General features: G+C 43.8%; 1 protein-coding gene across 1 annotated transcript; it reads right to left on the reverse strand.

The window, feature by feature from the left end:
• Positions 1–497: 497 nt before the first annotated feature.
• Positions 498–22906, reverse strand: LOC121693959 (BTB/POZ domain-containing protein 10-like). Its single transcript, XM_042073850.1, has 10 exons — positions 22753–22906; positions 21608–21728; positions 17750–17948; positions 17350–17602; positions 16216–16318; positions 10555–10675; positions 8445–8642; positions 4238–4348; positions 1564–1904; positions 498–1522 (listed from the first exon to the last, which is right to left on the reverse strand). The coding sequence occupies exons 3-10, from the start codon at positions 17913–17915 to the stop codon at positions 1517–1519; spliced, it is 1299 nt and encodes a 432-aa protein (XP_041929784.1). The 5' UTR covers positions 17916–17948; positions 21608–21728; positions 22753–22906; the 3' UTR covers positions 498–1516.
• Between the last annotated feature and the right edge of the window lie 211 nt (positions 22907–23117).

Genomic DNA, 23117 nt, shown 5'->3' on the forward strand with positions numbered 1-23117 from the left:
ATAACCGTTGTGTAGGTCTGGAATTGAGCAAGAGAGTGATCATTTCAGATTTGTTGAAAAGTTTATACTTTTTGAGAAATAGGGGATTTAAAAAAGTTAAACTATTTTTCTCTCTATGACATGACAAAGGGGGCTCATTTACAAGGGTCGTAAAGTAATCAGGTGCGGGTCCACCTGCTGGCGCTCCCTAAACCACACATCTTGTAATTAATCGCTATTGACCACACTGCTTTCAAGCATCTCTTCAAGAAAGTTTACGTTCTTGGTGTCTGCTTCGTCCAACAAATTATGACGAAACGGACGTTTTCCTACCACACCCAATGTAAGTTACAATTAATTTGAAGCTCGCTTGGAACCTCAACAGAGGTGATACCAGAAATAGTACCAGGTAGCAGTTTATGCTGATGAACAACCCAAAGTAGAGTCGAGGCGAGTTAAGCTGATACCATGCAGTGGAAAAGGGACGTGTGTGTGTGTGGTCACCAGGAGACAGAGGCTGCAGTGTTTCATGTGTTTATTTCTATAATGAGTTCGTCATGCCCGCGAGCAGGTCCAGGCCACACACAGCTCCATGTCCACAGAGAGGCCACCACAGCACTTCCACCCACTCCTGGAGCTAGAGGGCCCACCACCCACTCCACCCACTCCTGGAGCCAGGAGTCATTGCAGGTGAAAAAAAATAAAACAAAACTAAACAAAAAACCATGAGAATAAAAGAACACAGTGCACCCCCCCCCCCCCCCTCAGTGAGGTACTAGATGCCCTAACCCAGAGTTATAAAAACAAGTTAGTCAGACCCTTCAGCTCAAACCACTAACAAAAAATACATTTCCTTTGGTCATGTAAAAAACAAACACACAAACAGGAAATAAATAAAGGGGAGGAGCCTCGCCCCGCCATGGTAACGGCAGGGGGTGTAAGGCTTCCCGTCAGCGTCCTCAGGGTGTGTGTGTGTGTGTGTGTGTGTGTGTGCGCCGCACAGCAGAAGCTGAGAAGGAGGAGGAAAGTGCAGAAGGCAACCAAGGGCAAAGGTCACGACTCAGAGTCCCCGGCCCGGTGCATGCTGGGAGCCGGGCGTCAGGTGTTCGTCTGCAGCATGCCACATACATACACTCAATCACTCACATACACGCGCGCACACACACACACACACACACGCAAACAGACACATACACCATGCCACACACTCTCATATGTCTGCAGCATGCCACATACACTCACTCACTCACATACACATGCACGCATACTCACTCAAACACAAACACAAACACACACACACACACACACACACGTCTGTCATACACACAAGCACATGCATGCATACTCACTCACTCACACGCACGCACGCACGCAGTCACACAGCTCATCTGCCACAAACACGCGCGCGCGCCATCAGCCCGTCTGCAGCATGCCAGGGAGCAGGGTTTGATGGACAGATCCAGCCGGCTTTGCCATGGCGACGCGTGGCTGCGCCCTCACACCCCGGGCTTTGCCATGGCGACGCGTGGCTGCGCCCTCACACCCCGGGCTTTGCCATGGCGACGCGTGGCTGCGCCCTCACACCCCGGGCGAGGGCGCGTCGGGGTCGGGCTCGTAGTTGCTGCTGTTGCCGTAGTGCTGTACGGCGGGGCCTGGCGGGGGGGCGGCGTGTGGCGGCAGGATGTCCAGCTCGTCCACCTGCGGCCCGGGGTGCAGCGCCACCAGCTGGTCCTGCGGGATGTCCGCGGCAGCCGCCGCCAGGTTGGTGATGGACTTGCTCTTGACGCACTGGAAGTCCACGTGCCGACTCTTGCCCTCCTCCTTCTCCCACGACATGCGGATGAACGGACGCTGCACGTAGTTGTAGATGACCTCCGGCCGGCCACCAGGACGCTTCTTCACCTTCTCCTTATACGTGGGGTAACCTAACACACACACACTCTGTTCACTTAGTACACACACTTCTCCTTATACGTGGGGTAACCCAACACACACACACACACTTAGTTCACTTAGTACACACACTTCACCTTCTCCTTATACGTGGGGTAACCTAACACACACACACACTTAGTACACACACTTCACCTTCTCCTTATAGGTGGGGTAACCTAACACACACACACACTTAGTAGTACACACTCGTAGACAGAGAGCTCTTTACATGCACACACACTTAGTTCACACTCGTAGACAGATAGCTCTGCATTGGCGAGTAAGATAAAAAAGGTCTTTCGCCACTGGCGGGTTGCTAACATAAGATTGCTTCACTGTAAACTTTCTGCACCGCAACAAAGCGTTTGTGAACTTTGTCATCACATAAGTTTGTCGACTAAGTTTTGCATTTACTAGTGCAGTGCCCGTTCAAATATGCCATTCCTGAAGAAAACCCGTAGCCCAATTACATGCCCACAGGTATGCCTGCTTTAAAAATAGGATGATAGGGAAACATCATTCCAGCTATGTATTCAATAATGAATACTGAATATTATCCGATAATTAATGTGGCCTCTAATACATGTGTAATACATTTAGGCATGGCTGCATGTGACTTTTCTACAGATCAGAATGACATAAGCCTAACAACTGTTTTGAGTTAAGACTAAATGTGCATTAAGCTTACTGAATAACTTCCTAATGCTATTCGAAGCGTCAGTTTATTGCACATACTTTTATTTTGAGTGGTCACTACATACCCGTGTTTGATGGCGTGATAAGTGACGTCGCTCAGTCTGCAACTTGTTGTCTAACGTTAGCTATGTGGCATTAGCCTATCACTCATTTCAATTTGAGCCCTTCGGAATTGTCGTTTGTTTAGTCAAAGTCTCTAGTCTAAAGTAGCCTGGGCTATTTGAAGCGTCAGTTTATTGCACATACTTTTATTTTGAGAGGTCACTACATACCCGTGTTGTTGCAAAATCCGCGTAATCATTTTATGCAAGCAAACTGCATACAGGGAGTCTTTATTGTTGGTCAGGCATGATAATCATCTTGCATCTTAACCCACAAGCGGTTACCGAGTAATCCGTTTTTTTTTTTATTGAGACTGACTATCATCAAAGTGAGACCTAGCTAGCAACTGTCAGTACACGATCCATGGGGTGGAGCTCCCCTGAAACTGGTCCCTTTAGAAACAGTGCAGTGCAACGATAAACATCCTACGTAAATAAGCCTATTTTGAAATATGCATTCAAAAATCTTCAAAATCGAGAGTGCACATCTTTGTGCCACGCGCGAGCCACATACAAAATTTTAGGTCAAGTCTGACAAACGGTCAGCGAGATATGCGTGCCACAGATGCTTGCTTGCTTTATAGATAGATGACTGACCCTCACTGTCAAGTGAGTATGCTAATAATGCTGACGTTAGTCAACATATTAAGTAGCAGTGTTTGCATTTTTCTTTACAAACTCAAAACATTTACTGTATAAACTGAAAAATGTCTCAAGATTTTGCTTTACTTTGAAGCACTGCACTAATATCTAGTTGCATTACCATTATTTCTGAGAATTGCTTCACATCTGTGTTGCATGGAGTCAACCAACTACTGGCACCTATGAACAGATATCCCTAGGTTTTGCCTCAGAAACAGCATTTTTGATGTCACCCCACAAGTTTTCTATAGGATTGAGGTCTGGGGATTGGGCTGGCCACTCCATAACTTCAATCTTGTTAGTCTGGAACCAAGACTTTGCTCGCTTACTGGTGTGTTTTGGGTCATTGTCTTGTTGAAACACCCATTTCAAAGGCATTTCCTCTTCAGCATAAGACAACATGACCTCTTCAAATATTTTGGAGTATTGAAACTGATCCATGATCTCTGGTGTGCGATAAATAGGTCCAACACCACAGTATGAGAAACATCCCCACAACATGAACTGGGCACCACCATGCTTTACTGTCTTCAGTGTACTGTGGCTTGAATTCAGTGCATGTGGGTCGTTGGAGTCTGCGGCCCCCCATGCACTAAATTCAAGCCACAGTACACTGTGAAGGATCAGTTTCAATACATCAAAATATTTGAAGAGGTCATGTCTTATGCTGAAGAGGAAATGCCTTTGAAATGGGTGTTTCAACAAGACATGGATCAGTTCTACAACTTTTTTCAATAATGACAATTTTGTGGCCGGTAGAAAAATATTTTGGCAGGTAAATCGTCCTGCTTACCCGCCATTGGCAGACAAGCAAAAAAGTTAATTTTATACCGTGTGTGTGTGTGTGTGTGTGTGTGTTGGAGCTTGAGAAGTCGTGGTATCACCTTCTATGCCTAGTCGAATCTTCTTGAGTCCTCGCTCCTTTAGAACGGACTTGGCCACATCTCTGTTCTCGATGTACTTGAAGAAACGATAGAGTTTTGTACTGTAGATAACTGCAGAGAAAAACACAGGCTGTTAGGAGAGCAGGAAGGAGTATGTGTGCTTTAGGACTTATGCTTCATATCACACAGGCTGTTAGGAGAGCAGGAAGGAGTATGTGTGCTTTAGGACTTATGCTTCATATCACACAGGCTGTTAGGAGAGCAGGAAGGAGTATTTGTGCTTTACTGAATGCACAAAACGCCGCCGACTTGAGCTTCCAAAGAAGCTCTGGTTGCCCTGTCAAGGATGCTTGTTAAATAAGTCCAGGGAAGCTTTAGACGCTTTGGCCGCTCTGACGTGACAGAATTTTACGTTCGATCTTAATATTTCCGTCTACTCGATTGGTTGCTGGTCGTTGATCGCTGAACCGCATCATAGCTCATTACCATAAAGTTGACTGACTTTCAACTTTCTGCTTGACGCTCAAGTCGATAAAACACGACGCCGACGGATTTGACGCATCTGGCAGCTGAGAAAAGCTGGCTTCCATTGAAAATGAATGACTTCCTGACTCTTTGGAAGCTCAAGTCGGCGGCGGTGTGTACATACTGTTAGGACTTCCATGAGTCATATCACACAGGCTGTTAGGAGAGCAGAGAGGAGTATGTGTGCTTTAGGACTCCCATGGTTCATATCTCACTGATTTTCTGCAGAAGGTTCTAGAGCAGGGCTTCACGCAGAACTCCTGACTATTTTTCACACAGATCTCAGTTTCCCAAGGTCACCCTGTACCAGAGGTGGGACAAAGTCACTGTTTGGCCAGTCACAAGTAAGTAAAGTCTCAACGCTGAAGTCTGAGTCAAGTCCCAAGTCAAGTCTTACCAAGGTCAAGTTGACTCCAAGTCCTTATTTTTTAGAGTCCTAAACAAGCCAGTCATATTATGGAACCACATATTAATATGTCATCAATCATGCTTTCTATATATCTTTCTTATCAATATATCATACTTTACATATTGAGGCCTTTTAGCGTATCACAAGCCCAAAGACAAATAAAGTACCCTTTGTTCTTTTAATGAAGAGAATTTTTGATTGTAATGAGTTTACTAACTGGTAATACTATGTCCCAACAGGCATGCTAATTAAGCAACTTAATTGGCTGTGTGAGTGCATAAAGAACATCTATGTGAAACCACATACGAATATTATGAATGAAATGTGCACTTTGGAGGCAATCCGTGGTGTGATTTACTCTAGCCCATTAATTGTATGTGTGTGCGTGTGTGTGTGTGTGTGTGGTTATCCCACATTTTAACAAACTTTGTTACTCCTGTCCAAGTAGCCTACAGATAGCCTACATGTTATGCCGTAGTTTGATAGTTTACATAAACATGCAGGAGTTAGCCTACAATAACAAATAGGCTACCTATCTACGCATTCCAACAAACATGTTTATGTCATCAAGACCATAGCCTAGTCAATACCAGGTGAATAAACATGTATTTTCCCTTAACATTTCTTGCTATTTATGTATTTGGTATATGGAACCACACCAAAGGGATCAGAGGATCCATCACAATATCACAGGGTCCACTTCGCCAGACGACAATGGGAGCATCACAATATCACAGGGTCCACTTCGCCAGACGACAATGGGAGCATCACAATATCACAGGGTCCACTTCGCCAGACGACAATGGGAGCATCACAATATCACAGGGTCCACTTCGCCAGACGACAATGGGAGCATCCCAATATCACAGGGTCCACTTCGCCAGACGACAATGGGAGCATCCCAATATCACAGGGTCCACTTCGCCAGACGACAATGGGAGCATCCCAATATCACAGGGTCCACTTCGCCAGACGACAATGGGAGCATCCCAATATCACAGGGTCCACTTCGCCAGACGACAATGGGAGCATCCCAATATCACAGGGTTCACTTCGCCAGACGACAATGGGAGCATCACAATATCCCAGGGTCCACTTCGCCAGACGACAATGGGAGCATCACAATATCCCAGGGTCCACTTCGCCAGACGACAATGGGAGCATCACAATATCCCAGGGTCCACTTCGCCAGACGACAATGGGAGCATCACAATATCACAGGGTCCACTTCGCCAGACGACAATGGGAGCATCACAATATCACAGGGTCCACTTCGCCAGACGACAATGGGAGCATCACAATATCACAGGGTCCACTTCGCCAGACGACAATGGGAGCATCACAATATCCCAGGATCCACTTCGCCAGACGACAATGGGAGCATCACAATATCCCAGGGTCCACTTCGCCATGACAATGGGAGCATCACAATATCCCAGGGTCCACTTCGCCATGACAATGGGAGCATGTTCAGTGATGCTCATCCCTTTTCCTTTCCCATACTAGCAGAGACCTGCATTCCATGCAAAATAACGTGTTGCAGGTGTAACGTTTAATGATGAACCTGAGGCTGCTGAAGTTGGTTTGGGCAGAAAATAGTTTTTATAAGATACAAATCATTTTACCCATGCCGCAAGTCATTACAAGTCAAAGGGGCAAAGTCTGAGTGGAGTCTCGAGTAAAAAGGATAGAAGTCCAAGTCTAGTTACAAATAATTTCTAATTTTGTCAAGTTGAGTCCAAGTCATCTGACTCAAGTCCACACCTCTGCCAAGAACTATCGAGTACGAAAATGTGAAATGACAAGGTGTTTAAAAAACTATGTCCAGTAGGATAGAAATTATAATTCGAAAGCATCATGAGATTATCATTATTGGAAATAAACTGGATGCAAACCGTCACAAAGCCAAAACTAAATTATGTCTTCTTAAATCAATGTGCTGGCCTTTACCATTTCATGGCTTCTGCTGAGAAACAAATAGTTCGCCAAACACACTGAACTTCAATCAAACATTCTTTAGAACGCAGTTGATCATCCCGTCTGCTTTCACTTTTAATGAAATCCACTAACGGACTACTTGCGGAGTGATATGAAAGACGTGAATCAGAAGCCCAAACCTTCGACAGTCGTCTGATACACATAGCAAAGGACCTCCAAACATGGGTGACCTCGAGAAACAGAGAAAACTCTACTATGTCTCCTCTAATATCACTGCTGACATACTCTCCACATTTATGCATATCACTCACTTTGTGGCAGGTTGTGTATGTGTGTGTGCGTGCGTGTGTGTGTGTATGTGTGTGTATGTATATATATATATATATATATATATATATATATATATATATATATATTTAATTAGATATTTTTTATATATATAAAAACGATCTAATTAAATACATACTCTGTGATTAATTAATCTAAATTAATCGCATATATAATTTTTGCTGTGAAAGTATTTTAAATATTTAAATTCAAATGAATCATTGAATAATCAGCATTAGTGACATTAAAGTTCAAAAACTCTTTTATTATTATTTTCACTGTTCAAATAATGGCCATAATAATCTATGATATGACCTAATATGCTGAGGAAATAAATTCAAAAGTGCTTTGGAAAGAAGTTTTTTTTTTTTTTCACATACAAGGCATTTCAGGCCACAGATATAACCTATGGGACACAATGAAAATAAATTAACACTTCCCTCAATGTCAACACTTACTTCTTTGCATTGATGTGCGACTATAGAGTTGATGAACTCCGGTGATATGCAAATTCCTTGCTGCAGACATTGCAGAGGACTTTATTTTCAACACTTTATTTTTATCAACACCATCAGGCCGTTTTTTAAAAAGTAAATGTTCCAATCAATGATCCAGGCAGCACATTCTCTTCTCTCTCCTTCATTTTACAGTCTAAATTTTACTGATTAGAACGGCTCGGGGTCAAAGGTCATACGGAATCGATTAATCTGCACTAATTTTTTTAACCGGTAATTTTTTTAAATTAATTAATCGAAATTAATCAGTTATTTTGACAGCCCTAATATATATATATATATATATATATATATATATTAATATTATGGCTGTCAAAATAACTGATTAACTTCAATTAATATATATATATATATATATATATATATATATATATATATATATATATATATATATATATATATGTGTGTGTGTGTGTGTGTGTGTGTGTGTGTGTGTGTGTGTGTGTGTGTGTGTGTGTGTGTGTGTGTGTGTGTGTGTGTGTGTGTGTCTCACTCTGAGAATACTCCTCTCCCATCTGTGGTGGGTACTCCTCGTCCCAGTCGACCACGTCGTCGTCGGTGAGCACTACTATGTGGCACTCCCTCTCCCCACTCTGTGCACTCGCCACCATCAGCGGCAGCACCATCTCCTCCAGGTACGCCTCAAACTGACGCCGCGCGCCGTCATTAGACAGCTCGTGCATCAGCGCACCTGACACACACACACACACACAGACAGACAGAGACAGACAGACAGACAGACAGACGGATGGGGTCAGCCCGATACACCATCCCAGTCATGTACAGATACAGAGAGGCCGAGGTGTGTGTGCACTCACTCAGCTGTAAACGTGTGTTTGGGATTAACTCACTGAGCTGTACTATATAGAGGAATGTGTGTGTGTGTATTCCCTCAGCTGTTGAGAGTTGTGTGTGTATATTCACTCAGCTCTAGAAGTGTGTATTTACTGTTCTCTAGAGATATGTGTGTTTCTTGTTATCTAGGTGTGTGTGTGTGTGTGTATTTACTGTTCTCTAGAGGTGTGTGTGTGTATTTACGGTTTTCTAGAGGTGTGTGTGTATTTACTGTTCTCTAGAGAGGTGTCTGTGTTTTATCTAAGTGGGTGTGTGTGTGTGTGTTTACTGTTCTCTAGAGGTGTATGTGTGTGTGTATTTACGGTTTTCTAGAGGTGTATGTGTGTGTGTATTTACGGTTTTCTAGAGGGGTGTGTGTGTGTATTTACGGTTTTCTAGAGGTGTGTGTGTGTGTGTGTTTACTGTTCTCTAGAGGGTTATGACATCTCAATGTTATTACCAGCGGTTATGTCCCAGGGTTATGACATATCAAGGTTATTACAAGTGGTTGATGGCAATTTGACTGTTTCAGCACACTCCAAAGAGACCCAAGGTTAGTGTGTCAACGTGTGTGTGTGTGTGTGTGTGTGTGTGTGTGTGTGTTTTTGCGTCTTGGAATGCTGGACATGACATTTGGGGGTGTGGCTACATCGTCGATTCTACCTTTGAGTTTGAAGTTCGAGACGGAGATGTTGTGACACCCTTAATATATTCACTTACTCACTGAGCTCTAGAAACAGGGCTGTGTGTTGATGGTGCTGTAGATTATTGCTTTTCTAAAACACCTGGAGAGGTTTCATGGAGTCAGATCACAGAAACAAACATGCACTAATTTATCCCATAGAAAATCACCGTTCTTCTGCCAAACAAAACAGTTCCACAGCAACAATGGTTGCCAAGCGACACACCGCTACAGTTTTGTTTGGCGCCGTAACACTGATGTTATACGATCACAGAGTGTTCGCAGAGCTTTGAATGCGGCTTAGCCAATCATAATCGAGGACCAGAACTATCTGTTTCAGAATGTGTGTGTTCACTGAGGTCTCTACATTTGATGGTGCTGTAGTCGAAGGAGAGAGAGTGTGTGTGTGTGTGTGTGTGTGTGTGTGTACACTCACTGAGGTCTCTACACTTGATGGTGCTGTAGTCGAAGGAGAGTGTGTGTTTGTACTCACTGAGGTCTCTACATTTGATGGTGCTGTAGTCGAAGGAGAGAGAGTGTGTGTGTGTGTGTGTGTGTGTGTGTGTACACTCACTGAGGTCTCTACACTTGATGGTGCTGTAGTCGAAGGAGAGTGTGTGTTTGTACTCACTGAGGTCTCTACACTTGATGGTGCTGTAGTCGAAGGAGAGTGTGTGTTTGTACTCACTGAGGTCTCTACACTTGATGGTGCTGTAGTCGAAGGAGAGTGTGTGTTTGTACTCACTGAGGTCTCTACACTTGATGGTGCTGTAGTCGAAGGAGAGTGTGTGTTTGTACTCACTGAGGTCTCTACACTTGATGGTGCTGTAGTCGAAGGAGAGTGTGTGTTTGTACTCACTGAGGTCTCTACACTTGATGGTGCTGTAGTCGAAGGAGAGTGTGTGTTTGTACTCACTGAGGTCTCTACACTTGATGGTGCTGTAGTCGAAGGAGAGTGTGTGTTTGTACTCACTGAGGTCTCTACACTTGATGGTGCTGTAGTCGAAGGAGAGTGTGTGTTTGTACTCACTGAGGTCTCTACACTTGATGGTGCTGTAGTCGAAGGAGAGTGTGTGTTTGTACTCACTGAGGTCTCTACACTTGATGGTGCTGTAGTCGAAGGAGATACAGAGGTAGTCACACGCCTCTCTGAGCTCAGGGATGGAGATGCCATCAGGACAACGGATCACACCGGACCTGTAGTAGTCCTGCTCAACACACACACACACACACACACACACACACACGCAAGAGAGGGTTAATACACACAGAATGGATCACATCAGACCTGCAGTAGTTCAGGTCAACACACAAACACACACACACACATACACTCACACAAACAGGAGAAGGATAATACTCACACTTGCACATGCACACACACACTCAGACCTGCAGTAGTCCTGGGGGGTAATCAGAAAGGAGGTTTAACAAACAGAGATAAACTCTAAACTCTAGGTTGTCTGAACCCGTGATGACTAGAACCCAAGCTGTCGGTTCCAAAACACAATCAACCTAGACGTTCACGGCGAACTTATGAAGACATCATCAGTCGAAACCATGAGTGAAGACGGCGAAACAAAGAGCACTGTATTTTTCAGAGGCGGCACAGCAAGTTCTCCTCGAGGCTTATGAGCGTCTGCTAAGGAACGAGACCTTAATTGGCAGATAATAGCCTAACTGACCCCGTAAATGCGTAAGTTTAGGACAGCTTAATGTCAAAAGCACAATATTAAATAAATCAGTGGACATTACGTATTGACTGCTTTGTATGATGCTTTCTTAGACTATAGACTACCTTGTTACAGATTGAGTGAGTCAGCCCACACACACTGACACCTTTCTTTGAGGATCCCAAATGGCATTTCTATTTTAACGCAGGTTCTGCTGTGGGCGCGTTAAACTTGGTTTGTGCTCCAGCATCTAGATCAGGGTACGGGGTGATGAGGGTCAGAAGGCATGGTATCCTCCAAGAGAAGACGTCTTTTCGCCGTCTTTTTGTGTCTGAAAGCGAGGTGAAAATTTGCCGGCCTGCTGATCTGTTCACATGATGCGGTATTTTGGGGAGCCAGAAGGCAAGATCAGCTATAGTAAATTAAATTGTGACGTGCAACCGGGGGCGTGTAGAGTGATAGTCGTAGGCCTTATTATGCGTGCGTGGGGCTTCAGATACAGCAGGTGTGTGATTTCAAAAACCATGGCGGGAGAACCGACTGCACTTTGGTTAGCTTGCATTTGCTTTGCTGTTGCTGTTAGAATGTTAGATTCTTGTGATAGATGTCTTCAGAGAATAAAAAGTAATTTGGAAGGGAAATTGAAGAGAAGAGTTGCCCTTGCGTTCGCCGTGATTTCCCTTTGAAAATCAGAGGTTCACAGGCTACTGTGGCCTTGGTCAGTGGCGCCGCCAGCCGTAATCCTGTATGCACTGTGCATACAATTTATTCATGAAATTAAATGAAATTGATGAAATTCATTTAATATTACAACAATAAAAAATAGCTTATGTATTGTCTTAATTGAAACATGCTTCGCGCACAAATGATAGCCTAGGGCAGGGGGTTTGGGGGTTCCATGTTCCATAGGTGTTGTGCATGCATTACTTGAAAAGAACTAGCTCCAGTTATGTATGAACAGTGAAGGTAACGATCTCTTGTGAAAAACGTGAACTTGAAGAAGTGAAAATTGAACAATATGAACTATGAATATTGAACAACTTGAAGCTACATCTATAAGTGTGAACATGCTTAACAAAATATGGGAACAAAACATGGGAACTAAACGTGCATTACGAATATAATCAGTGGGAGCCCTGCTTGTTTCCCTGCAACAAGAAGCTTCCATCTGGGGGTGATGGAAGACAGTGACACCCTCAGTGTGTTTGAAATGTCCAGTCGATTGCGCAATTTGTCTAGTTGCAGTCATTGCCGAAAACCCGGCCTCGCATAGATACGTGGTGGGAAACGTTTTCAGCGCTTTTATGGCTATCTCGGGATATTCTGCTTTGGTTTTGATCCAAAAACCCGCCAGAGAGGTTTCCTTATACACACTCTTAAGACCACCGTCATTTGCAAAAAAAAGTGATTGGTGTAAACTTTCTCACACGACGTGATAAGCAGTTCTGGCGCTTAAAAACGCAACGTTCCATTCAGTCATAAATCATTTAAGCGTATAGGCCTAGTGCTCGTCATGAAAAGAAAACAGAAGCTTAATATTTTTCAGGTGTTTAACAGTAGGCCTAGGCGCACTGTTAGCAGTTATGCCGAAGGCAGTGAGATTATTAGGCATTGCATCCTGTCCCTCTGTTTGGAACATCGCAGTTCGGGTTGATAAGATTCAGTTAATGAGAGTATGGATCGTCTCAAAGTTTGGGACAACCAAACAGCAGTGTAGGCAAAGCAAATCCTAATTGTTAGGTTACCATAGCTGTCTTTTCTCTAGGCCTGGGCCTATCGGAAATCGTGACATAAGCACATTGGTTTCTTTTTTTCTTTTCTTTCTTGTTCGCGTGTTGGGTAGTGAAGCGATAATGCATTTAAAGCAGTAGCCTACATCATGTGAGCCAGAGCCGATATGGCCAGAGCTGCTCCTCTGTATAGGTATTCTGTCCCACCCAATTTTGCTGAACTACTTGCGAAGTAGTCTATTATCACAGACATCACATGTATCACACGAAAGAGCTTTTTCTCAGCTTTTAAACGATGTTAGTTGTTAGTTGTTGTGGTAAACGGTTCGCGAGAAAAGTAACTTTCATTTAATCATATTTTTTGCGCCCGTCTTCCTACCCATTCATCTTGGTGGAATACTTCGCGAACTTTACCTCAACACATGACAAACCATATATCAGAATAAACAGCAGACCTTACTGAACACAAAGGTGTAAGCATGCCCCTGTACTAGCCATTCCAGAGTAATCCGGTTTTAAATTTGCAGCAATGTCTTTATGCAGGTCTCCAACTTTGCGGTTCCTAATGTGTTTAAATTGTTCAATAGGTCTACATGATTTTATAACAGGCCAAATACAAAACAAATGGTACAAATATCGCCTAGATATCTTTAAGCATTACAATCAGAGGATATACATATAGGGCAGACAGACGCTCATGAGTTCATTCTTTGTTTTTTCGCTGGATTTTAGGATAGCCTATTATGGCAACTGATTGCATTCCAAGCTACAGTCAACTCTAGCAGGCATTGAATGACTGGAGACTTTGTGAATTTATAGATTGACATAATGTGCTGTCTCTGCTATTGCTGCTTTTGATCAGTAGATTTTTTTGCAATCTCCTGTGGTGGGCTGGAAATAGCATCGAAATGCCCGCCCAGACTCCCCTTTCCGCCTTGACCCATTCACACTGGTGGCGGAACGAAAAATCTCGGCAAAATGTCTAGGGGGCTTGGTAGTAAATTTAGCGACACACTTTGTCCCGCCGTTCCGCCTCGGTCTATGTGAAAGGGACAGTCGTTCCGCGATTCTGGTACATAAAATCGCGGCAATTTCGCCAGTGTGAAAGGGCCTAACCTTTTTTCAGTGATGTACCCCCTCTAAAATATTTTTTCATCCATGTACCCCCTAAAGAGTGCAAAGCATTTTTAGTTGAGAAAAAAAGACTGAAAACAGAGCACTGTGCCATCAGTGTCTAATTTATTAAACTATGGAACTAATAAACACATACAACTTATTTTTTCCTGAGATATTTATTAAATAATTGTTTTTAAGTATCTTTGCATGTATTCTACTTTTTAAATATATGTATATTTAACCCTTAGTTTTTTAAGGGCATGTTCACTACCTTTATTCATAAGGATTTATTCTGGTCATTGTAAGTGCCACACACACATATTATATATTGGGTTTTTTTTCGGCAGAGTCTAGGCTATCCAGATCTGCCATCATTTCATATATTAGTACTAGCATTGATTTTATTTTGATTTTTAAAGAATTAAAATATAAAAAGCGTATTATAAAAAATCTTATATTTTGACATGTATCTCACCACAGCAAGCCCAGCTCTACATGCATTTCATGTGTGTGTAGGGCAGACGGTCCTAAATTTGGCAATATCATTGCCACGGTGGAGGGATTCTCTGGGGCTGAGCAATTTAGACATATGTGGTGTGCACCTTAATAAATAAATGCCAGAAATAAATGCCACAAACTGATCTGACCTGACTTGACCCGAGTTTACGTGTGTGTGCCTGTCTGCACTCATGATTCTCTACAACTTTTTACTGCGTTGCCATGAACAAAGTAAAGGCAAAAAAGGTGTTTCTTTGTATAACAAATTGGGATGCAATGTGAGCCTTGAATTGAATACCATGCAGGAATTTGCTAGGATATCAAAACCGGATTATGAACATTTTTTGCCATAGAGAAACACACAATAGCGTTGGATTATAAACATGCTTTGCCACAAAAACGTGAGGTAAGTCGAGCTATATGAAGTTATTATTTAGCTTCGTCTGTTTTATAACCCAGAAGGATGTACTTGGTATCAAATGATAGCTCTGTGTCTCCTCGTTCATCTGACATGCGTGGCATATCTATCCGATCACAGGTCCGCGAGTAATTCAAACGAGAGTAATGGGTGTGCAGTTGTTTTTGTACATGACGTTATTATTTTGCAGTCACTTCGTCTGTTTTCATAAGGCAGAAGGATCGACATACTTGGTACCAATGGATAGCCCTGTGTCTCCTCTTTCATCTGATATGCTTGCCATATCTATGCGTTCACGGGTTCGCGAGTAATTCAACTCGCTGGGTGCGCAGGTGAACGTAGATATGATGCAATTTGATTTAATTTCATGATTTTTTTTAATCTTCATACTTTAACGTACAGACAAGTGCGTGGTCTCGTTGGAAAGCCCCACTTCTGCTCTGTCACACAATAAAGGCTTCTCGCTGCTATGAACAGTTGCGGAACAATGTAACAGAGAAGAAAGGGTGTGTTTTTTGACGCACTTTGCGTCAATCGGCTTCTAAGGGTTAAAATCTCATGTACCCGTGGGTTTGTGGCCAGGAAAACGAATGAAGTTGCGGCAGAAACGCTTAAGCGCAAAGCAAACTTTGGGCACCGATTGACAGTTGCGTTGCTGATAAACTCTGCGTCTCCAACACCGTACAAAAACACTCCCAGTCTTAAAAAAACCGAGAGCGTTCGCCGATGCACATAATTTGGAGGCAAAAAGTATAAAAGTCAAAAAGTATTTGGAGGTATAAAGTATATTTAAAAAATCTTTTATCCCAAATGCCATCAGCATTCTTAACCAAACTAAGTGACGCCACACACACCTGACTCAGCTGCTGCTTCAGGTATTTAGGCCTGAACTCATTTATTCATTTTCTCTCCTTTGTGGTTACTTGTTTTAATGACATCTTCAATGTGTCTATGTTGTCTGTATGTCCATCTGTCTTGTATGCCTGCTGAGCCAGAGACAAATTCCCCCCATGGTGGACAGTAAAGGTTTATTTTTTTCCAATCTATTCTAATTGAGGGCAGATCTATGATGCGTAACGTTAAAATTGTAGGGATGGAGAATGTTGTTCAAGTATGTTAAGGATTCCACTAAAAAGCACTAGTGCTCTGGCAAAATCTCGTTTGAATAAGACTTGAGTCATGTCATGGTGTTATCACCCTCTCACTGTGAATAGCACGGATGATTTGTCCAGGGAGGTATTCCAGGAAGCACAACACACACACACATGCGTAAGAAGGTTCGCACACACACACACGCACACACACAGTCTCACCAGGATGGCTCTGAAGACGGTGGAGCTGATGCCCTCTGCAACCTCGAACTCTCCCTTCTCATTGGGCCGTGTGAAGTTGTGCTCTCGACCAGAGCCAAACATCCTGCACACAAACAAACAAACAAACAGCTTCACACACAAATAACCACTTCATGGACACACAAATAAACACTTCATGCACACACAAATAAACACTTCATGCACACACAAATAAACACTTCATACTTCATGCACACACAAATAAACACTTCATGGACAACTTTAGGAACAGCGCTGTCTATATGAGAGTCTCAGCTCCCCACAATAGTGTTAGGCTGTTAAATGAATATGGAGGGGTGTGTGTGTGTGTTTCACATTGTCCATGGCCCTCACTGCCCTTGGCTCTGGCCATGATGCTCCTTTACCAGTGACATGTTGACTCCACTGTGGCCTGGGTGCCCTGGTGACAGCCTTCACTTTACCCTGCAGCCATGTGTTGTAGTCTACCCAGACCAACATGCAGCTATGTTGTAGTCTACCCAGACCAACCTGCAGCCATTTGTTGTAGTCTACCCAGACCAACCTGCAGCCATGTGTTGTAGTCTACCCAGACCAAACTGCAGCCATGTGTTGTAGTCTACCCTGATCTGTGTGCAAACACCAGCCTGGCTGGAAAGAAGCACACTGACGCCTGTTTCCAAATGTCCCCTTTTACGACTTCCACAGGGGTAACCAGTAGTGAAACAACTTACATTGTGGATTGAAGTCTCATCAAATCATTTCAGAAGTGCAGTAAACATCTTTCTTGTAAACAAAGGTTTTAAATGCAGTTGTTTACTCAATTCCAAAGAAAATAGGCCTAGATGTGCTTGGGTTTAGGTGATGTGGAAATAGGCCTAGATGGGCCTGGGTTTAGGTGATGTGGAAACAGATGTCAATGGGATCCTTTCCAGACCGACCTGCAGAGCAAACTCAAATCTGCTTACAGGTTCGTCTGGGTTCACCCAGGCCATGCAAAGACCCTAGAATGCTTCACACAGAGTGTGTGTGTGTGTGTGACACCTTCCCAGCATAGTGTTGGGCTGCGCCGTGAATATGGAGAGGTCAACCACAAAGTGTGTGTGTGTGTGTGTGTGTTATACATATTTATCTTACCTTCCCAGCATAGTGTTGGGCTGTGCGGTGAATATGGAGGGGTCTACTACGAAGCGCGTGTTGTCCACGATGAGCGTGACCCTCTCGGCGGTCCTCTGGCGCGCAGTGCTGCCGTCTTTGGGGCTCTCGTACACAAACACCATCTCACCGCCCACGCCCAGGGCCTTCGGGGGGCCCTCCACACACACACTCCTGCTGGTGGGGGACACACGCTGGGGCCGCGGGCTGCCTGGACGAGAGCCTCCCTCACGCTCTAAACATACACACACACACACGAGCAGACACACACACACGAGCAGACACACACAGGTGAGATTAGAGATGTGGTCACATACATACACACACACACGCTAATGGTCAGAAGATGAGATTTGGTAAGAGTGTGTGTGTGTGTACTCACCGTTGTGTTGTCTTGTGGGGGACGTGATATTTCGGATGCAGGGTGTGAGTTGTCCCTCTCCTCGCTCGTGGGAGGAGTCTCTAGAGCGGTCGCTAGAGCGGCGTCGGTCACGTGAGCGATCATAGGCTCCTCCCCCACAGGCTCCACCTCCACCATACAGACTCATCTTCCGTTAGTTACACACGACACCTCAGGACCACTGCCACACACACACACACACAGGCAAGTTTAGCAAATTAAACAAGGACAGAACATTTTAGGTACAGATCTAGACATTGATAGCCAGCATCCACAGAGCGGTGCATTCTGGACCACATAAAACAAGAACTGCACCATATCAGGGGGAGGTCACCATCTGCTGTCTGGGACTGGACCAACATTGCTGTGTTAGTGTTATTGTGTGGAGCTGCGTGCTAAAGTGTACTCCGTGTGTGTGTGTGTGTGTGTGGAGCTGCGTGCTAAAGTGTACTCAGTGTGTGTGTGGAGCTGCGTGCTAAAGTGTACTCAGTGTGTGTGTGTGTGTGTGGAGCTGCGTGCTGAAGTGTACTCAGTGTGTGTGTGTGTGTGTGTGGAGCTGCGTGCTGAAGTGTACTCAGTGTGTGTGTGTGTGGAGCTGCGTGCTAAAGTGTACTCCGTGTGTGTGTGGAGGTGCGTGCTAAAGTGTACTCAGTGTGTGTGTGTGTGTGTGTGGAGCTGCGTGCTAAAGTGTACTCAGTGTGTGTGTGTGTGTGTGTGTGGAGCTGCGTGCTAAAGTGTACTCAGTGTGTGTGTGTGTGTGGAGCTGCGTGCTAAAGTGTACTCAGTGTGTGTGTGTGTGTGTGGAGCTGCGTGCTAAAGTGTACTCAGTGTGTGTGTGTGTGTGTGTGTGTGTGGACTGCAGTCTGAACACTCAGCTGCAAGTCTGGTGGAGCTGGAATTCCAGGCATCTCAATCCAACCTGCCTCTGTGGTCACACGCCCACCCACCCCTCTCTCTCGCTCTGTAATGTGTTTGATAAAAGCGATCCATAATGGATAGTGAACTACCACCAAACCCCACACAGCATGTAAGGGAGTAATGAAAGCCAAGCTCTCCTTAAACGCCTAGTGTGGCTACAGTTTGGGTTAAAGCCCGGTCTCAAATAGAGACCTGCTCTTTTTTTAGTTTCGGGTTGTATTTAATCTTCTAAAACCCGTCAGATCATCTGTTTAAGACAGTATGGTGCAGACTGTGCACGCTAATGTTATGGTCAGATGGCATTAAAAGACTGCGGAGGGGGAAAGCTAGAGTTCCAAATTGTATAACTTTTTCCAATATGAACTATGCCTATAAGTCCGACTTCGACATCGTTCAATTTATCCCTTTTGTTTCAAATTTGCGGATAGGCCGATGGTAAGCTTGTTTTTATGCTGGCAACAAAACAAAAGGGTTCACGAACATTATTCTTTATTCTAAATGCGTACCGCCATGGCGATAAAAAGAGAGAGCAGTAGGCTATTATTTGAAATGTAAGCTGATTTGGCAAATAAAATACGGAAGAAACGATATGGTTCATGTTCTCTCATGCTGATTCATTCGTGCCGAAAAGGAGGGAGAATGAAACATTACGCACTTTTGCATAAATAATTCCTGAACGGTTTTGGTCAGGGCTGAAAATGCAACTGTATTTGAGAGAGGGCAGATTTATAGATATCCACTTTTGTTATCCTGTAAATCAGAATATGCTGTCAATAGCCTTAAAAAATCGGTAGGAATAATATCAACAAACCCCTCTGTAAAAATCTTTTAATTATAGTTAGGCATAAGACTAGAAAGTTTGGTGTATAAAAGTGCTTCTGAAGTGGAGATTTCATGCTCAGAGTGGGAGAGGACACGTCTGAGGTTTTGGACACAGTGCATGTAAAAAACAATGTTTAGAGAGCTGGTGACAAATCTTAACTGCTCAAAATCAGCTCTTGCTGAAGTCTTGCTGCTCGCAGAAGATCGTCTTTAATGTTACTGGGTGACCGAGGTATACATTACAGTGTTTCCCACAGAATTGTATCCTATTTGTGGTGGTTGGTTTGCAGAATGAACTTAAATGCAACAGTTTTTAACACATTAGCGCAGAGTGATTATGATGCTAACCAGATTTAAGCACAATGTAGTACAACCTGGAAAATCATTGTGTGGTGGTCAATGTGATATTGTGGTGGGCCACCACAAATAAGTCAATGTATGGGAAACATTGCATTAACACCCTGACTGGTCACCAAGGTATACATCAACACCCTGACTGGTCACCGGGGATACATCAACACCCTGACTGGTCATGACAACAGCATTATAGTAACATATAAACAGCTTTCGATATGAAGGGGTTAAGCCTGGTGGGAACTGGTCTCTCTCTCTCTCTCTCTCTCTCTCTCTCTCTCTCATCAAAACAGGAAATTCCAGCAACATGGCTGAGACAAAGTCAAAAACGTGTGTGAGTGTGACTACCCTGTGTGGCGACGCTGTTGGGTGGAGCTGCATTTTGCTCACTTCCTCATAGTCACATCTACACAGGGACCACAGCTTTACTTGGGCAGGGAGGAACAATCACTCACATAGTCTAAACATACTCATACATAAGCTGCATTCAGACCTACGTGCAAGACCGGAGGTGGTTAAACGAATGTTAAACAGTTTGGCCGTATATCGGAACAACATAAACGATTAATTGGAAGTCCGAACTTAGCCGGCTGTTCTACTGCTCCCCTTCTAGTATTTCCGACGGACATTATGTAAAAGTCAAAGTCAAAGCTCTGCATATACTCCGGAGGTTATATCTGAAAGCAGCTATACTCCTCCCTTACTCTTACAGAATCAGACACATACTCTTCACATACTCAGAGTGTTAGGAGTATGTGTCTGACAGAAACAGCCAAATATTCCTCAGAGACAGACAGACATAATCGTAGCACCCTGGCAGAAGACAGACACATACTCTGCACATACTCATGACTGTGCAGAACTAAGACTGGTTGGAGTCACAGAGTTCCTTTAACTCAGACATCAGGCCTGAGGCCTGCAGTCTGCACCAGAGAAGACCAGGCAGTGATGAACGCTGTATTCTACCAGACACTGTTAAACAGGCTGTATTCTACCACTGACACTATTAAACAGACTGTAGTCTCTACCACTGACTCTATTAAACAGGCTGTAGTCTTTACCACTGACTCTATTAAACAGGCTGTATTCTACCACTGACACTATTAAACAGGGTGTATTCTACCACTGACACTATTAAACAGGCTGTAGTCTCTACCACTGACACTATTAAACAGGCTGTAGTCTTTACCACTGGCACTATTAAACAGACTGTAGTCTCTACCACTGATACAGGCTGTAATCTACCACTGACACTGTTAAACAGGCTGCAGTCTCTACCACTGACACTATTAAACAGACTGTAGTCTACCACTGATACAGGCTGTAATCTACCACTGACTTTCTTGAATTTCCCCTGGGGATCAATAAAGTATCTATCTATCTATCTATCTATCTATCTATCTATCTATCTATCTATCGACACTGTTAAATAGGCTGTAGTCTACCACTGACACTATTAAAACAGGCTGTAGTCTCTACCACTGTCACTGTTAAATAGGCTGTAGTCTACCACTGACACTATTAATCAGGCTGTAGTCTACCACTGACACCGTTTCTGGCCACCAAAGGTTACTCTGCTCCACATAACATCCACCATCAGCTCTGGGCGGCTGGCCAAGCTGGCAGTGAGATGACCCTTGGCAAATCCCCTTGCGGTGACCACAGCAAAGTCCACGAGGTCGTAGGCCTGCACCCCGCACCCCCTTTCCTCGTCCCCCTGGAAGACTAATGTCAGCCGTCACTCACCTTGAGTGTGTTTGAAGTTCCCTGTTCCCGGTGCCGCTGGAATCACTCTCATATGACTGCGAGCCTACTGCCATCACACGCGCACACATAAATCCTCGCGGCGCTCCACTGCATTCATAATCTGTTGTCACAGGAAAGGAACGCAGTGCAAATGCTTTCAAACTCCCCACTGAGCCACGGGCGAAAACACAACTAACACCCCGGCATATTTGTCAAGACATCAAGGTTATAATTAACCGTTACATTAGAAATTATTTACTGGCTACCGCTACCTTGGGTGAATATAGGAATCAGTCAAAAGTCAAAAAAGTCAAAATCAAGCTATTGAGAACACACCATCCAAGGTACTGTTTGGAAATTAACTTTTAGAAAGTTGGTTGGAAGCTGTTTTAAAACCCACATAGCACCCCACAACTGCTCACACATGTCCTTCACAAAATCTGCCACGCCTTCCATTGATTAAATTAATCGATAGGCTACTTTCTGGGAATTAAGCTCGTTACCGTTAGCTGTAACGTTACAGTTTTACTAGCTAACCTTACATGAATCCCTAATGTTTTGTAATAACTTTGTTATTTTAAAACACAAACGTATCAGATGAGTCACTTCATTCCAAGCGAGGTGAAGTAAACTGGTTGTAACGTCAACATGACACTTATAGTTGCCTAATCCAACAAGCTCTACTGCTAAAAACAAACAGCTAACATAACCATTAGCAGCTAACGCTGGGTTTCTGTTGTCTTCATTGTTCAAATTCACGGAGCCGTTTGCTAACGTTAACGATTTAGCTAAAGCTAGTGTCGGTGGCTAGCTGACTAAGCTGGATATGGCTAACAGTTAACGTCCTCAGACAGCTAACGTTAAAGAGCAGAATAGATTCGTGAAGCTATAACGTTATAGTCATACAATATGTCGTTTTAGATTACCAGGTCGTCGTTTTAACCCAATCACATCGTAATTCGAATCCATGCAAATTGATCCTCGACAAAATACAGAGTTAGCTGGAAGCTACAGCTAAACCTGACAGATGTTGTTATCGCAAGCTAGCGTTAGTTAACAATAGCTATGCTAACGCAAAACCCACCCAAGACACAGAACGTTATCTTAGAAGAAATATCGAGGTCATTATGTGTATCAAACCTTACCTTTTAAGTAACGGTTGTAAACGTATTTCGTAGAATATGTCGATGCCAGAAGGCGATTCACCTTCTCTGCATTTTCCACGAAAAGGCGACGCAACAGTGATCCCACTGTTAACAGGAAGTAACAACTAAAATGACAGGTCTCGCGATAAGAGTGACTCCACAGAACTTCCTAACCAAACAAACAGCTGATTTCATACATGGATTGGTGTGTATGGCAAAACCAAAACTGTGAATAACTGAAACCGTGTGTAGCCTATTTTTAGTTTGACTATTTATGCTTTATTGCTTTCCATTTGCCTTTGGAGGTTTGCTCTGGCTGTTCTTTTACTCATTGGCTCTTTGTAGGCCTAATTGCAAAGAGTTGA

Source organism: Alosa sapidissima, chromosome 20, assembly GCF_018492685.1.
Source record: "Alosa sapidissima isolate fAloSap1 chromosome 20, fAloSap1.pri, whole genome shotgun sequence".
In the NCBI taxonomy this organism is placed as follows: domain Eukaryota; kingdom Metazoa; phylum Chordata; class Actinopteri; order Clupeiformes; family Clupeidae; genus Alosa; species Alosa sapidissima.